Source organism: Saccopteryx leptura, chromosome 3 (assembly GCF_036850995.1).
Source record: "Saccopteryx leptura isolate mSacLep1 chromosome 3, mSacLep1_pri_phased_curated, whole genome shotgun sequence".
Lineage (NCBI taxonomy): Eukaryota > Metazoa > Chordata > Mammalia > Chiroptera > Emballonuridae > Saccopteryx > Saccopteryx leptura.
Window position 1 is genome coordinate 336,365,198 of NC_089505.1, and position 19,116 is coordinate 336,384,313.

General features: G+C 34.0%; 1 protein-coding gene across 4 annotated transcripts in view; it reads left to right on the top strand.

Moving 5' to 3' along the window:
• Positions 1–19,116, top strand: part of VPS13B (vacuolar protein sorting 13 homolog B) — an 887,459-nt gene that overhangs the window by 484,672 nt on the left and 383,671 nt on the right. For 3 of the 4 annotated variants that reach the window (XM_066379210.1, XM_066379209.1, XM_066379211.1), the window contains exons 26-30: positions 1,083–1,254; positions 1,739–1,853; positions 4,635–4,776; positions 7,881–8,289; positions 18,183–18,294. In XM_066379210.1, coding sequence (XP_066235307.1) covers positions 1,083–1,254; positions 1,739–1,853; positions 4,635–4,776; positions 7,881–8,289; positions 18,183–18,294 — 950 coding nt within the window. Of the gene's footprint in view, positions 1–1,082; positions 1,255–1,738; positions 1,854–4,022; positions 4,090–4,634; positions 4,777–7,880; positions 8,290–18,182; positions 18,295–19,116 lie in introns of all 4 variants that reach the window. The other variant, XM_066379212.1, reaches the window with a different exon arrangement.

Consider the following 19,116-nt stretch of genomic DNA (forward strand, 5'->3'; position numbering starts at 1 on the left):
AGAATACCAAATTCTTAAGAATGTGAATGCATAATTTTTAAGTATGGGTTGAACTTGATTGTGATAATTATAGCTACTATTTATAAATTGTTTAGTATATGTAATCACTTTATATTCATGTTCTTATTTAATATTAACAATTGTACAAGAAAAATATCATTATAATAACCACTTTTCAGAAAAAGATACAAACTCTGAAATATTAAACCACATGGCCAGTGTCTTAATTCCTTCATACATCATGCTGTGTACTAGACTAATGGTTAAATATGTACACACACACACACACACACACACACACACACACACACACATATTTTAGATGAGAGGAGGGGAGATAGTGAGGCAGACTCCTGCATGTGCCCTGACCAGGGTCCACCCAGCAACCCCATTTGGGGCCAATGCTTGAGTATCGAGCTATTTTTAGCACCTGAGGCTGATGTGCTCTAACAGAGCTATCCTCAGTGCCCAGGGCCTTGTTCGAACCAATTGAGCCAATGGCTGAGGGAGGTGAAGAGGGAGAGAAGGTGGAGGAGGTGAAGCAGATGTTTACTTCTTCTGTGTGCCTTGACCGGGAATCCCACCCAGGATGTTTATATGCTGGTCAATGCTCTATCCACTGAGCCACCAACCAGGGCCAATATGCACATACTTTAAATAAATAAGTATGCTCCCTGGCCAGGTTGCTCATTAGTTTGAAGCACTATTCTGACACACCAAGGTTGTGGGTTTGATCCCCCATCAGGTCACATATAAGAGTCAACCAATAAATGTGTAAATAAGTGAAACAACAAATTGATGTTTTTGTCTTGGTCTGTGTGTGTGTGTGTCTTTCTCTACTTTCCTTCCTCCCTCCTCCCCTCCCTCACTCTCTCTCTAAATATCAATAAATGAAAACATTTTTAAGTAAGTGAACATGCTATAGTATATTGATTAATTTGTGTATATTATTTGTATTAATTGACATTATCAAATGATAGTATAATCATTTATATGATTAGCATATATAATATGAGAAAGTTACAGGTAATAACTAAAGGTTTTTACAGTTATGAAGTGGTGCTGTTTTTTTCTCAACCCAGGGTGATTCTGTACAAGCAGGTGATGATTCACCATTCTCAGATTCTGTTACCCTGGAACAAACAACAAGTAACATTGGTGGATCCAGTGGACGTGTTAGTCTGTGGATGCAGTGGGTGCTCCCTAAAATTACTATAAAGCTCTTTGCTCCAGATCCTGAAAATAAAGGCACAGGTACAGGATAACTTTTTTTGTGTCTTGAAAAGATAAAATATTAAATTTTAATTTAAAGGAAATAGTAGACCTAGTTTTGTCATTATCATTTAAATTAAATAAACATTAGATCTAATTCCAGTGATTTACATTAGCAATACTAATAAATTGAATGTTACACCTCAATTTTATCTTGTTCATATTAAAATTTATCCTAAATGAGCTAATTTTTTCTTCAGCATATTGATATATTATGTAATTATCACTAAAACTAATACAACAGTAAATGAGGGATATCAGATAAAGCACTTAAAACATTAACTAGAAACTCCTCAGTGTTAAAATAGGTATCTTATCATAATTGTAAGGCCTATATTGATATTAATTTTGCTTATTATTGTAGAATTTTGTGTAATGAACATAAAATCTCTTTGTAGATATCAAGTATATATATGCCATTAATTGTTGGGCCAATATTGAAATTAATGTTTACATCTTATTGCAGAACTTTGTGTGGTCAGTGAACTAGAAGATCTCAGTGCTTCCATAGATGTCCAGGACGTATATACCAAAGTGAAGTGTAAAATAGAAAGTTTCAATATTGATCACTATAGAAGCAGGTAAATAATGAACAATGATTGTGCGAAAGGTATATTTTCTTTGAACAAAGTATAATTAGAATTTTTATATTTATACTGATTAGTTATTTTTTGGAAATCCTGTACGTACTTATTCTTCTGAAAGAGGGTTCTTAACAAATAAATTGGGTAATTTTACTTGGTTTTCATTCATATGTGAAATATAATAAAGGTTTGTTTCAAAAAATGGCAAGTCTGTTCATAACTATCCACATTGCCATATTACATGATATAAGGTGCTTTTACTAATCATCTCACATGTTTGTTACATTAGTTTTACATTTGCTAAGATGCCAGGGACACAGGTGATGGCTTTGGTTGTTACTGTATCTTTGCCATCTATTCCCTATAAAAGAACAATGCAGATTAAATGAAGCAACATCTCATGTCCCTTTGCACTCTGGAGACTTTTCATTTCTCACAGATGATTAAAATACATATGGCGGATATTCCTAGAACGATATTTTTCCTTCCCTAATAAATTTCTATGACAAGTATGATTATTAGCAAATATAATTTATTTACAATGATAAATAATGGTAGTAAAAAAGTTAAGTTTTAGAATTTTCACAAAGCTATATAGCAATTTTGTCTTTTTTTCCAAATAAAAAGCCAAATCCTTATTGGTTAGTTTTTCTTGTATGTTTGTTTAATAATAGTACCTGGGAGATTTTTTTAAATTGAAATATAATTCACATGTCATAAAACTCACACATGCTTTTAAAAATGGTTTTGTAAATAGCATCGTACTTTGAATTTCATAGTATTTTGGCATAGTATCAGCTTTATTTATTTTTTTCAGTTCATAATATTCATTCAAAAATTATTTTCTGAATGGCTACAGAAGCACATGTTTCTATACCTTTATTCATGCATTATATACCCTTAAAACACTTTTTTTTATTTAACAGATTTTTTTTTTTACTTTTTTCTAAGTGAGAGGAGGGGAGATAGACAGACTTCTGCACACGCCCAGACCTGGATCCATCTGGCAACCCCGTCTGGGGCCGATGCTCTAATCAATTGAGTTAGTTTTAGCACCTGAGGCTGATGTGCTTGGAGCAACCAAGCTATCCTTAGTGCCCAGGCCAATGCTTGAACCAATTGAGCTACTGGCTGCAGGAGGGAAAGAGGGAGAGAAGGGGAAGAGAAGCAGATGGTTGCTTCTCTTTTCTGCCCTGACCAGGTATCAAACCCAGGACATTCATACAGCAGGTGGACGCTCTATCTACTGAGCAACAACCAGGGCAAACAGGTTTATAATTCTACATTAAAACAGTTGAATTTTATCCTTTCTTGTATATGTCATATTTCTCATGTCAATAATCATCCAACTGTCACAGGTGAAATATTGTGTCATAATGGAGAGGTTCAGAATATTTTGTTATATATATATAAAGACCTGTTATAATAGTATTATCTTAAGCGTATGATAATTGTTTTTATTAACAGTGAATCATTAATTGATATTTCATAATGGAATGTTTAGCTCTTTAGTTCCCTTTAAATGGTGTATCTCTATCAAAGTGATGCTTTCAAGTGATACATGAATATTATAGCCAAAAGACATAAATCTTGCCCTTATGTACCTCACTATCTCACTGGTGAGATAGAAATAACCCAGCAAATAAATATTAATTTATCATTAAGACAAATCTTCTATGCCCATACCACGGTGTGGTGCTAATGTAAATTGTTCTGTCTGATTGCATTGTCAGATCCACATTTACCATATTTCTCCATGTATAAGACACACCCTTTTCCGAAAAAGTTGGGGCCTAAAAACTGGGTGCATCTTATTCAGTAGTTGTAGATTTTTTTACTACATTTTCCACTTGTTTTTGCGCTCATTGTTGAAGACAGTGATTTGCCATCAGACACAGATGAGGACAAGCTAATGGATGGGAGTTTTGACAGTGATGAGGAGTTGTATGAATTTTATGATTAATAAAACTTGGGTTCAGTAACTTTATGCAATACCTTTTCTTTTTTTAATTTCGGGCCCCATAATTAAGGCATGTCTTATACATGGGGAAATATGGTAGTTCAGTGTAGTGTTGTTTACATCCTATTTGCAACAGTTATATATGCTCATTTTTTTAAACTCAGAATAATTGAATAGAACAGATAAGGTGAACTTATGTTTTCCAGGCCAGGGGAAGGTTGGCAGTCAGGACATTTTGAAGGAGTATTTCTACAGTGCAAAGAAAAACCTGTGGTGAGACTCATTTAGTAATTATGACTTTTGAAAATATAAACTGTTTATCACTGTTCTTTCATGTACTAGGACTGATGGTTACAAGAATTAGAGCTCAGAGTAATTCTTTACTTATTCTACCAGAATTACATTTTAAAATAAAACTATTTCTTTAAGCTGCATATATTTTGTAACCATTTTTCCTGTATAGCAATTAAGTAAATTTTTTAAAGGTCAAAGGTAGGATTGCTTTTATTAATATACTTTATCATTAATATATTATTATATTGACTTTTAAAGAAGTTTTTCTCATTCATAAGTGAGTCATGTGGTTGTCCTTTATCATAAATTGAAAGTAGCCATTTTACACCAAAAATAATTAATTTTTGTTTATTTTCATTAACAATGCTTTTGCAGAAGATGGTCCAAGCAGAGGCCATACCTAGCAGTGGCTCAAATCTAAACCTATGCAAACTTAGCAGAATAAAAACTATCTAGAATTTTTGCTTATGGCTTTTATTGCTTTTTGTCTTTTCACCTTCTTTGCTCCTGTCCATCACCTCAAGCCTTGGGAAAGAGTGTTGGTCTTTGGGGCAATGTGGAGGTGTCTTCCTTTCCTGTACTGACAAGCTGAACAGACGCACCTTGTTGGTTCGACCCATCAGCAAGCAGGACCCTTTCAGTAATTGCTCTGGCTTCTTTCCTTCTGTAAGAAATCATTTTTAAATTATGCTACAGAACTCCCATTAACAGGAACCCAGAGAAGGAACTGAACTATACATAGAGTCAACTCTTGATTTTCCTTTTGCTCTGCCCTATCTACTTTGCAAATGAACAATAATTAATTTTTAAATTAGAATTGTTTCCACTATAATCTGATTTGTTTCTGGGTATTTGTATATGCTGTTTATCACTCATCACTCTGGTTTTGTGACAAACTAGTTTTACAATCACCATAAAAACACAAGTCGGATGTTAAGTATGTTTTTTAAGTTACACATGTATTGAATGATCAAGAGTTGACCATACTGCTTTTGTCTTTTCCTTTTATGACTCTTACTTAGTTTGCTTTTTTCTCCCTATTATTATGCCATTTCTTTTCACAACTAATTCAAAGTTATATAATGCCCTCTTGAATCTGGAAAAGGCTGTTATGTCTGTCCTTGATCAGATAGAAAAGGAACACTAGACTGTACAGTGTACACCATTGACTTTTAGAAGTTTTGAGCCTTGTTTTTCTGTTTGGTACAATATAGCTGAATATATACTGCTCACAAAAATTAGGGGATATTTCAAAATGAATATGAAGCTATAAAAGATCCCCTAATTTTTGTGAGCAGTATATTATTAAGCTAATTATTTTAAGTGACATTTTTAAGTCAGTAAAAAAACATGTATTTCAAAATATTAAGAGCAGATTATCACAATGGTAATAGAATTTTCTAAATTTATTAAATTAATGCAAACTTACTAGATATTTTTTTAGCATGTAGAATCTACTTAATTATTTTCCCCCTTTTTTTAGTAGCTCAAAAGGAATTTAAGGCATGTATCCTCAGCACTTTGAAACCTTGCCACGTATTTTAAATAACTTTTCCTAGAGTTAATAATATTTGCATGGCAAATGCTAGTTTTCAATTTGAGTTTTGAGGATTTCTGGAAGAAGTTTTCTCTTAATATGTCTTTTGTTGGAGAAAGTTTTGTTTAGATTTATTTTGTTCTTTTTGAATGTTCATTAGTGTCCATGAAAAACATTCCTAATAATTTTGACAGTATTCATGAAAAAAAACCCTGAAATTTATATTAATATTCTTTAAAGATTTTCTTCATCAATTTTATTATTTATTTTATTGATATTTTCTTAATTATTAGTATTTTCTAAATTTTAATCTTAAATTGTATAAAATGGTGATTGTTTCTGTATGAAAAGTAATTGTATATCAATCCAACTCTAACTAATATTCATTCATTCTTTTGTTTTTGTTTTTTTCCCTCTTAAGGGAATTATGGATTCAGTACTTTAAAAAACAAATTGCCTTGCATAGCAGTTTGCCTTTTAAGAATACCTACATTCAGTATATTTTAAAATATTTTTTTCAAATCTGAACATTTATACACTGCAATACCTTTATACTAATTCCAGGATTCAGATGTTGCCATGAATGAAGATCTGAGTAGGGTTGTTGAGCTCAGTGGTTGCCTTGAGCCCTTCTCCAACATCTACTTTGGATACCTGGAGACAGTGTTGTGTGGCCCCTTCCCCTGGGGCCATCCACAGCCACTGTCCTCCATCCACTGTGGCCTCTGTCTAGCAACATGGTGATAAGAGTTGTAGGACTTTTTCTTGCTTTATTGTATTTCCTTTTGAATGTAGAAAGCAATTGGAAAAGGAAATGAAATGAGAGGCAATCAGAAAGTTGGAAACAGTAAAAAATGCTTTGAGGGCAGGACAGTAATATGCAAAATTATTATATAGCACATGCATTTAATGTCTGTTTCCAAGGTTTTTTTTACTGTTCATAAAGTTAACTCTAAAAAAAGTAAACATATACAAAGATAAATTGTTTCTCACCTTTCTTCATTGTAAACTCCAAATTAAAAACAAAATCAACAGTGATAGCTGAATTGCATACACTTTTTCTCTGGCCATGTCATTGGGTGATAAGCAACAACACAAGAGGAAGAAAATGGAAGCAAAAGATGTTTACTTGTGGTGGGATAACATGGGTCAGACACATTGCTGCTGTGCTACTTCTCACATTTTTCCTGTTTGGAGAAATACATTTCTTTCTTTTTCTTCTTCCTAGTTCACCTCCTCTCATCTTGACTCTTTGGACCCTAATAACTAAAAAACTATTAAGCTTTGGGAGGAAAGGTTAGGAATGTGAAGTATAATAACTCTAATTTTATATTGAGTTTACAAAATAGGATTTTATGTACCTTAAGTTTTTTCTGGGTAACTTGTGAAGAGCTGGTTTTTTCATGTGTTGAGAAATACAAAGTATGCATTTTACTTTTACAAGTATGTTGTTTTACTATAGTTTGTTTATAGTGTGCAAGTTGAATATGACAATTGGAAAATTTTTGTCAGAAATAGTGAAGTTAACACTGACATAATTTTCATTCTAAATCAAATGTTGTGTGTGTATTAATACAGTATAGAACCAAAGAATATGAGTTTTAGAAGAGTTAATAGATCTGTTAACAATATGATAGCCACTGAAAATAGACGTTTAAATTTCTGTGTCATGTTATTTCCAGTAAACAACGAATTAAATGGTTAGTTTAGTTATCGATGAGGCTCTTTGTATGGGCTTAGTCTTCATATAAATAAGCCAGATATCCAAAGGAAAACAATTTTCTTATATATGTTTATTCAGTGAAGTTAACCATCTTTTCTATGTAGGTTATTGATCAGAAATGGAAGTGAATAACATGATTAGTTCAATTTTACCTGCATAAGCAGCCCCCCTATGGCCCATATAATGACAGCATATTTATGAAAAGATAAAATCTAGAGATGATCTGTTCCAAATTGAATGTTACAAAAATGTAGAAATCACAGAAACAAGCACAGAGAAGTTAATTATCTCTCTCAAGATTTACAACTAGAACTCACGATTCCTAACTTTCATTTCAGTCACACTGCCAGTCTTAGAAGCATTTGCCCCATCTGTAGAATTATTCAGTAATGTGCTCATTAAGAGGTATAGACATAATAAAATGTTATAATACAAATTAAGATCATTTTCTGCTTTCAAATAGCTTTTTTTTAATAAAATGTGTGTTGTGATTTCCTTTTTCTGGAACAGACGACTGCAAAACTTCTAGATGGCTCTCATCAGCAGCATGGATTTCTGTCTTTGACATATACAAAAGCTGTAACAAAAAATGTCCGCCACAAGTTAATATCAAGAAATGAGCGAAGAAGTTTTTATAAGTTATCGGAAGGTTTAACCGATGGTTCCCCTCATTTTCTTCATGAAATTCTTCTTTCAGCACAAGCTTTTGATATTGTCCTTTGTTTTCCTTTACTTAATGCCATTGCAAGTATATTTCAAGCAAAATTACCAAGGATTCAAAAAGAGAAAAGAAAATCTCCTGGTCAGCCCATGAGGACCCATACCCTGACTTCACGCAATTTACCTTTGATTTACATCAACACAAGTGTAATCAGAATTTTCATTCCAAAAACCGAAGAAGTACAGCCAAGTATTGAAGGTATTGTCTTCAGAAATTGTTTTAACTTTCTTCTAGAGACCTTCGTTTTCTTTCTTTTTAAAAAAATATGGTAGCTGGTTATGGTTTACAGTTTGGTGTATTTTAGATAGAGTAAATATGTTATTGTCATTCTGCAACTATATCTTTAGCAGATAATTTCGGAATATTGGGTATCTTTTTGACTCTTAATTACTAGAGTAAGAAGAGATGTTTTTCTTTGGGGCTTTTGCAAGTAAGGCTTATTATGCTTTCTGTCATTTGTTGTATGAATCTCAAATGTTGGGTTCTATATACCTAAGGTAACTAAAAGTTAGTTAAAATTAGCCAACACACCAAGACTCTTATGACTTCTTCCAGGCTTCCCAGTGCTCTCTGAAATTGTTCTAGGTTTTAACAATGAAATGAATTGATACTCCCACTGCCTACATCCTCAAGAGTGGCTTTTACAATTTAATTTCCTTCATGATATAAAAGAATGAGGAACTTTTAAGAATTTTTCAGTGAAATTATAACAGGGTAGTTAATGGTATGAACTTTGGAGCTACACAGACCTGAGTTCAAATCCCAGCTTTTTACAAGTTATGAACTTGTAAAATGAACTGTGAAATTTTAAGCGACTTAACTAAATCCCTATGTAAAATAGCAATAGTAGTACCTAACTTGATAGTAGGCCTTATTAATAGCTTACTTTAAAGTGGTGATTATAGGAGACTGCGCATGGTGTTAGTTCCATAGTAAACTCTCTCAAGTCTTATCAGATGAAGGTTGTGTTCTTTCTTTTAAAGTAGAATTTCTGGAAGTCCCACATTTCACTACTGCTTACACCTCATTAGTTTAAATTTAGTTATATGAATAATACCCACCGTAAGAGAGGGTGAGCAAGAAGCTTTCCTATGTGGTAGTGTGCCCAGCTAGTAAATCAGGACGCTGTGAATTTGAGAGAGAAGAGACAGTGGATATCTGAGGGATAGTTTCTGCCACATGAAAACATCAAAACTTTTTTATTTTCTCTGAGTTATTGGGAGAAAGACCTTGAATCGTCACTGATGTTTAAAAAAAATGAAAGAAAAAGCACCTGGTTTTAGTCTTTTCTTTTCTTTCCTTTTCTTTACTTCTCTTCACTTTTCTTTCTCTCTCTCTCTCTTTTTGGTTTTTTAGAAGGAGAGGTAGAAAGAGAAAGAGGGAGAGGAAGTGAGAGAAATGAGAAGCATCAATGGGAGCTCCAGCCGAGCCAGTGACTCCTTGGCCAAGACAGTGACCTTGGGACCAAGCCAGCAATGTTTGGGCTCAAGCCAGTGATCATGTCTAGGATCCCATGCTCAAGCCGGCATCCCATGCTCAAGCCGGTGGCTTCGGTGTCTTGAACCTGGGACCTCAGTGTCCCAGGCTGATGCTCTATCCACTACACCACTGCCTCGTCAGGCCAGTCTCTTTCTTGTTGGAGTCTAGTCTGTCTCTGTTCTGTCTCTCATAGATAGATGATTTTAATTAGGGAAGGTACTCAGCCTAATCTCAATAATTCAGGTGAATTCAAAATAATGGTTTCTTTAACAATCTGTAAATAAAGGAAAATATTTGTGTGGGGGGGGTTTAGTTCTTAATTCCCAAGATGTCTATCTGGAAATAAATTCAGTGTTATTATACTTACATATTCTTAATACAAACCAGTTTCTATTTTTTATTCTAATTTTTACTAGTGACTGTCATAAAATTGATTACTTTGAGATGTGAAATTACTGTTCTCTGCATATGCTGTATTCTGACAGCACTGGCATTGTTTGCACCTCTTTAGATAATTTGTAGAAATACCTGAACAGAAAAGAATAAAGAATTAGTCTTACTGAGCAAAACAAGTGATGTGAGAAGCAAACCATTAACCAGAAAATAAGTTTTATATTTATTGCAGAGGCAATGACTTTATTCTTTCTTTTTACTGTTATTCTTTATTATATGAATATCTAATGAATATTTAGATAATATAATTTATACTAAAGTTCCATAGGTAAAAAATGAAGCTGACATTTTTATACAATTTAGCTTCCTGAAAGTCATAATAGCATTTCCACAAAATCATACAAGAAGAGGAATAGACATAAAAGGTTACTGAGATTTCTAGCCATATTTGATTTCCCAACTCAGAATAGAGGAAAATGCTTTGGAAACAGAAGTAGTTTGACTTTGTTACTAGAAAATTTATCATTGTTTTGGGAAGAATCTGGAGTGGAGTAGTAATTTTAAAAATAGAACATTCTTGTATCTATATCTTTTTCCATTAAAATAAAATTATAGATATTTTGTATCTAGGTAAAAATGAGAGTAAAGTCTCATGATATTTCTATTATAAAAATTTCTAAAAATTTAAAAAACATTTTAAGGATATTATTTTCCACAAATATCTCTGGTTGGTATACAAGCATTCATTTTTCTCACTAGAATTCATTCCTGTAATTTTCATTAAAAATAAGATATGTTAGTAAGCTCTTGTGATTTCCTGAAAATTCCTTGTAGTATGTACTTTATATTTTCCATTTCATAATTTTCTAATTATTTTCATTTGAATGTTAACCAATGATACAGCCAAAATTTCATTGAAACATCAGAAAGCAGTGGTTCTGGAGTGTGACCCTGGGGCCGAGGCCAGGCAGGTTCACACTGGATTCAGGCAGACGGTAGAGCAGCTGCAGAGCCGGAAAGCAGTGGGCCATTTCCGTTCACCATACTGCTCAAAAAGTTAGGGGATATTTTATCCCTTCATACTCATTTTGAAATACCGCCTAATTTTTCTGAGTTGTATAAATTCTTGCAATGATGGGCAAGCAAATAGCAGGGGAAAAGTACCCCTAGCGGAGGCGGGCAAGCGATGCACACCAAGGGAAAGCACCTGTAGCCCTACACAGGCTACACACACGGCTGTCACATGCTCACGCGCTAATCGTGCAAAGTGCAAGCAAGCCGGTCTAACACAGGTGTTTTTCCAACGTGAAGGTAAGAGGTTAGGATAAGGTAGAGAAAAATATAGATGAAAAAATAAGGAAAGGTCATGCAGAGAGATCAGGAAGGAAAGCGACTCATCTGACTGTGGTAGTAACATAAAAGTGTTCAGTAAATACAGAACTCAAATTATTTGACTTAAATAGTCTCTAAACTATCACCTGTTAACTAAACCTATGATGAGTCCTTTTTCTTGTAATATCCCCTATGCCAGTGTTTATCAACCACAGTCCACAGACAAGTGCCGCTTCACCAGAAATTTCGTGCCTGTCATGAAATAGTTAACCATCCTGATGTTGTATGAAGATTTTAGACCCAGTGATTTTAGTGGTTGCCAGTTTTCAGCCTGTATCATCAATGACAGTAGTATTGAGGTTGTCTTAGATATTTTTGGCATTTCCTGGCCCATTCGAACAGCCTTTTGCACTGAGCAGAGCTTTTACAAATCATGCACAATAGGCAAAAGCATTCGGTAGTCAATGCATTGTATATATATATGGAGTTCGGAAATCAAGCACCAACTTGTACCCTGTTGCACTATTATGGGCAGTCAATTTGTTGCATGTTCCCATTTCTAGCTGGCTAGGTCACCAGTTCCCCATTGTAAAAAGGTTGAAAACCACTGCCCTATACTGTTATAAGATTTCACACCTTAAATCTCACACCAGAAAGTATCAGTATTGGTTACAAATACAAACAAGGTAAGCCAAATGTATGCGCTTCATATCCCATTAAGTTTTGAAATTGGGCCTAGAATATAAAGCAGTATCGGTATATTACTTTTACTAGATGAGTCAGTCTGGCTAAGCCTTTTAGTTATTTTCTTTCTATTTTAATGGGATTTTTTATTGAATTTATTGGGGTGACATTGGTCAGTAAAAATACATAGATTTCAGATATACAATTCTATAATATATCATCTGTATATTGTATTGTGTGTTCACTACCTCAAGTCAAGTCTCCTAGACTTGATAAGACTTTTAAATAGGTGTTTAATTATGTTTATGGAAGTAAATCTTCCTAAATCAGACATACCTGTTTCTCAATGTGGGCATTTTATCTGAATTTAAAATTTGCTCACTTTTCTTAAAATATTTTACCTATTTGATGTACTGAATGCTTCTGAACCGTTTTTGGTATTTGTTAGTAGAGGGGACATTTTCACAGTGAATTGCTCTTTTTTTTTTTTTTAACGGATGTAATGCTGGTGGCCGAGGCCAGGCAGATTCACATTGGATTCGGGCAGACAGTAGAAAACTGCAGAGCCTGAAGGGTTGGGCCGTTCCGTTTAATAAAGTCTCTCAACGGCGGACAAGCACACAGGCAGGGAAACCATCTCTAAGACAGACAAACAGCAAAATGGCCCCTCACAGTGACGGGCAAGCGATCCACGCATCTGCAAGCACCCATAGCCTTATACTGGTCATACACACGTGGCACTGCCACGTGCTCACACACTCATCAGGCAGAAGCCTTGCAGCTGGTAAACCAGCAAACAAGCCTAACACAGCTGCCCCACAATGGATGACTGATACTCCATTATATGGATATGTACCACATTCCGTTTATCCATTCATTATCTGTCAGACACTTGGGCTGCTTCCCAAGCGTTAGCTGTTTTGAGCAATGATGTGATGAAAACTGGCATACAAGTGTGCATGTAGGGCCATTTTTATTTTTTATTATTTTTTTAATATATACTTTTGGATGGAATTGCTAGATCATACTAGTTCTATGTTTACAATTCTGTGTTTTTGAGGAACAGTCTGCTTGGAAGGCCTTGTGACTAGGGCAGGTTTTGCGATATTTTCTAAACAATGCTAATGTTCACACCTAGGTCAGTCAACTATAAGAGCAGTGCTAAGTTACTCTCAGTAAGGGTGGTGGCACCTGTGTGCTGAGCACTTGAGTACCTCTACAAGGAGGCAGCGGTTAGAAGTTCATTGCTTAACTCAGCTTCATTTTTCTAGCAAATTTCAGCTGTGGTTTATTGAAACAGGTTCTCTGCTTCCTTGATTTGTGTCCATGTCAGAAGGAATAAGAATCTGTTTTGAGAGAAAGAAGAAAAAATAACATCTTAATTTCCTTTGTGTGTGTATGCATTTTGTTATGTTTGCTTGCTTGTTGTCTTTGGGTTATTTTGTTATAGCCATTAACTAATACTACGTGTCACATAGTTCTGTTGTTTTAAATTTCCCACTTGGTTGCTTTCTCTAGGAAAACCCCCAATTAATTGTAATTGCAAAAGTATTTCCAGACTTTTGCTATCATTTTTAAAGCTTCCCCTCTTTTTTAGTGATGCTGCAGTGGGGTTTTCAAGGTGTAATTCCAAAATTCAGATGCACAGGTACCTCCAGAGCAAATACCTTGACAATCAGCATAATGGGAGGATCTCACTGTAGCCATGTTAGGAAAGTACACTCTGCCACAATCTTTGTTAACTTTTGGTTCATTTTAATCTTTTGCTTACATGAACACTTTTTCCAATAATCACCTTTTTAGTGGTATTTTTTTTTATGACTTGGGTGAATATATCTATAGATAAATTCCTAGCAAAATGATTGCCATATCAAAGGGCATGTACCTTTAAAATATAAGGGGATATAAAATTGCCCTCTTAAATGGCTGTACCAGTCTATACTGTTTTCTCAATCTTATCCTAACAGAGATTTATCATACTTTTTGGTCTTTTGTCAGTCGAAAAGTGAACTCTTTTTCTAGGACTTGTTTATCTTTTTCTTATCAATTACAAGAGTTCTTTGTGTATTAAGTGTTTTGTCTGGTTTACATTGTATTGCATATTTTTTTTGCCTTCTGCCTATGTGTGTATATGTATTTGTGTGTGTGTGTCTGTCTATATGTCAGTATCTATGTGTGTATATATATATCTACATGTGTTTATCTTTACTTATACCTGCACTTATATCTAAATAGCTTTCTGCGATGTTATGAATTACCAGAATATGTGCCTATCCATAAAATATAAATATAAAAATACATGCCTAAATTTCGAAGGTTTTGGCACATTATATTCTGTTAGATTTTTAACGTATTTTTCATTATTGCTACTCTTAATTCCAATAATCATAATTTACCCATGAAGCATTTTTATTGCATTAAAATGTATATAACATAAAATGTACCATTTAAACCATTTTAAAGTATATATGAATTTTAAATGTGTACTTTATATAGAATGCTGAATGTAAAGATGTAATATGACTAAATAAGGAAAACAGGATTGAAGCAGCATTTCCATTAGAAATAAGTGTGATTAGATTACTCCAGTAAGACCTAGTATGAGCCTAAAGCATAGTATTTATTTTACTCCAGAAAGGCTTTTAAAGGTTTTCTTGAATAATAGTTTTATCAGATTAATTAAACTGTAAGTATATGTGCAAATTATGTCTCAATGACTGATAGCATAGTGCTATATCAGTACAGATGATCAATAAACTAAATACAACTAGGTTTCCCATTATTTATACCTAACAGTCTACTAGGTTACACATTTATTGAACCTTCCTTTCTGTCCTCAACTTCAAATATGGCAAAAACTGATTAGGCCCTGGCCAGTGGTTCAGTGGTTAGAGTGTTGGCCCTGCGTTTTCCTGGTCAGGGCACACAGGACAACCATCTGGTTCTCCTCTTCCTCTCGCCATTCTCTCCCTCTTTCCCTCCCGCAGCAAGTGGCTCGATTGGTTTGAGTGTGGACCTAGACACTGAGGAGAGCTATGTTGGTGTGCATCAGCCTCAGGTGCTTAAAATAGCTTGATACTCAAGCTTTGACCCCAGATGGAGTTGCCGTGTGGATCCCAATTGGGGCACATGTGGGAGTCTTACTACCTCACCTCCTCTCACTAAAAAAACACTGATTAAAGCTTTTGTTAGTAACTTAGTGCAGGACTGACACTATAGTTATGGCACTATAATAGTATAACATTGCACAGTGGCAAGTTCAAATACTCTTGAGACTTTAGATGTTTTACTATATTGAGTTTATTTGAAAATCTTAAAGGAAAGTTGGTCTCCAAAGTACTTTTATTTCATGTTGTATTTAAGAAAACTTAGTTATAAGCAACATTCCTTCTGTTAGCTGAAAATTGCATGAAAATTCTGTTCTTTATTTAAGCTTTTGGTTACTTATATGTAAGTTTATAATTTCAGAAGTGTTCATAGCCTTCTAATTCTCAATATGCACTTTCCTGCCCCAAGAACAGATGAACTTTTTCAGACTTGCATTTTATGTTCCACTGAATATAAAAGTTTTTTAGGTTCCTGTGTAAAATTCACTTAATAATGATAAGAAATATATTTAACATTTAATATTTTATTTAAAGTAGTAATATTGAAAGTCTGGTTTTCAACTTGAATATTGTTTGCATTATGTGTAGTTATTATCAAGATTCTGAATCTACAGGTGTTTGACTTCCAACTTTAAGCTATTTATTTCAGAGTAGAGGACTGTTTTTTGGATCTAGTTTGAGTCTTCTAGAGTGAGTAGTTCCTCATGAGGCTCAGTTTTTTGAAATACAGTTAAAGTAATAAAGGAAGGCATTCATTTTCATGTTGAAAATGCTTCTAGAGGGAACATTTCCTCATATGGTGTAACTATTAAGTGCAGGTGAAATAAACCAAAAAGGGAAGCTTGGTTTTTCTAACCATAAAGTAACTGCAGAAATGACTCAAGGCACTTTTTTGTATAAATACATATATTTGTTATTTTTTTAATATCTCAAAGATACATTTTAATTAGCTAATTATTTTCTATAATGAAATTGCTTATTTTAGTTTAATCTTTGAATGATCTGTATTAAGTGCTTTTTTTTATTATAACTTCATAGTATAATCTAGTGAGAACACTCTTGGCTCTAACAGAAACAGAATTCTGTTCTTGGATCTGGCTTTGTATGTAACACCAAGTACGTCATTTTTCTTCCATATGTACCTCATTTACTGCAGTGTTTCTATTACATTTCAAACTTTCATATGGTGGGTAGTATCTGTAGCCTGGAAGAACAGTTAGCAAGTACACTAATTGCACTTTTGTGGTATGGTCTATTCTCCAGGCTTACTATTTATTGATTTAATTGATGCCTTCTGCTTAATCAGAGGTTTTTCCCACATGGAACTATTTGATAAGTTTGGCATAAAATGCAAGATCTGTGAAATGTAAACAATGTTCATAATACAAGGATCTATAATCAAGGCAGACCTCTGGTCATTTGAAAATAGTGCAGCTGCATGAAAAGTAGTTTTCTATTTGATCTTTCTGCCATGGACATTTAAAAGTACTGTCTTTCTTGTGGCACCCACATGCTACTATTTACTACGATAGCTCATCTCTTTTTCCCCTTTGCTGTTCTTTCTCCCCCTACCCACTTCCCATTTTGCCACTCCCTTTGTGTACATCTTAGTCTTTTTTCTTCTTTTCCTCACTGAACATCTTTCTTCTTATTTTTTCTGATTTTCTTAATTCTGATCTTCTTTTTAGACTAATCTAAGTCAGACCATACTGAGTGCACTGCTGAAGCAGCTGGAAATAATCTCTTAGCTTTGCATTCCGTGGGCACCACAGCTTGGGAAGTATGGGCCGTGCACCTTTGTTGGCATGCTCTGTTCAGGGTTCCCTGACGTCTTACAGCCAGTCTGTTTCTGTTCAGTTAGTGGCAGCAAATAATTTTTTGAGAGAAATTATGAGTTTTGGTATGTGTTTTCTTCTAAACCCATAAAGTTGTATATTGTTAACAATTCTTTAACATTTTAAAACAATTTTTAAGTAGCTACTGCAGTAGAGTACTCTGTTGAGAAGAGGGAATAAAATTTAATATAAATTAATGAGGTCATCAAGAACCTCTATCCAATCCAAATAATCCTTAGAAAAGACACTGAATTAGTTGGTGATTTATATAAAAAAAATGTTGAATATTATTAGATGAGAATATATAGCAAAATATTGTTTTACTCAGCATAAAGAAGAGAATCAGAATTGGTATATCTTTTTACTGTTTGTGGTTATCAGAAATTACTTACCTTCATTTAAGATTCCACTAGCAGGTAGAACTTTTACACGGGTGTGAAATAGCTGTTTATCAATTTGACAGTAGAAATTTTAAAATTAAAAAGTGCCTAGAATAACAAGTGGAAATATCCTCATATATTAAACCATCACTTTGTGTTTTCTTTCTTCAGCATTGCAGCCATTATGTTTCTTTTGGATTTTCTGACATTTTACTAGTATTACCGCGCGCGCACGTGTGTGTGTGTGTGTGTGTGTGTGTGTGTGTGTGTGTGTGTGTGTGTTATGAAAATTTAATTGGCTTTGAGAATTTTCTACTGACTTTGTGGTGTTCACCCCAGGGCTGAAAATCACTTGGAAGTAAGATGCAACCGTGTTAGATTATTAAATTAGATAAAGATTCTACTTTAGTACTGCATATATATGTTTATACTGGACATTTAAAAGTATTTATGTTTTATAAAAATAATTATGTTTTAATATTGGGGTAGAGTTGTTTTTTTCCATCATAATTTTAATTTTGTATGACAGAAAACTACCTAATGGGATATAAAATAAATAGTTAAAAACATCAAATACTTTTATTTCAATCATAATTTTTCTTGGCCTCCTTTGCTGATCCTATTTTAATGTTTGTGCACCTTTACTCAGAGACTCCTTGTTAATAACCGTAGGTCCCCATTTGTCATTGTGTTTCAACTTCAGAGATGCTCTGTAGCTTTTCTAAGAGCATACATTTCATGCATGTAGTACCTATACAGGCTTTTTCCAAGTTAGTCATTAAAAACAAATTATTTTCACCAACGAAAATAATAAAGGATTCCTCCTTATGCACAGATCCATTGTATTCCTGATATATGTATTTTTGTTGTTGTTGTTACAGTTAATCAGGCAGCAAAAGAAGACACAATGGTTTTAAAGATTGGCTCTGTTGCTATGGCTCCCCAGGCTGACAATCCCCTCGGCAGATCAGTCCTCAGGAAAGATATTTACCAGTAAGTTTATTTTCTTATGTTCAATCTTGCAACGATTTTATCCTGGGAAGAAGTACAGTGATCAATGAAACTTGCTTAGTGCAGCCTGTAGAAATACTATTCATTTGAGATCTTTTGATATTTAAAACCAGGTTTTTCTGATTTTCTTCAGTTGTGGGTTTTTAAATTCATTCAGACAAATCAAGTATTTCTGTGAAGTGTTGATGAATAACAGAATGTAAGTACTAAGACCCCATAAAACTGAAGAAGCGCAGTTTGGAAATTCTTAGCAGACTTTAAATTTGACCAAATCTCTAATCACATAAGAAAACAGGGGCCTTTCTATAACTACCACATCCTACTGTAGTCATGTTGTATCAAATCGAAGCACTTTTTAATTTAACTATAAGCCATTATTTGAAATGTAGGACTGTGGGGTGTCATATGGATCAAAGCTGTAAAGTAAAGCAAACTTCTAAGGAGAAATTTCACAGTAAACACTTTCTGTGAAAACGCCATGCTCTGGATTTTGTCGCCGAGTATTTGCAAACCACACAAAGCATATATGGACAACTAAACTGGTGAACATATGTAATCAACATGATAAAAATAATGCATCATTCAGACTGAAGTTGGCACTGCTGCCAGACATAAAAGTACAGTTGCAAATAAACCCAGGGGACAAGTCACAGAAATACAGATGAACAAGTGTCTCAGTCTTCCTGCTTGTCTGTTTTTCAGATGTAAGTCTCACTCTCTTAGAAACTAAATTCCTACTGTTCTCCAATAAATGTTACTGCTAGGAAAAGATTCTCATTTTTATAGTGAATTTACCACCTATAG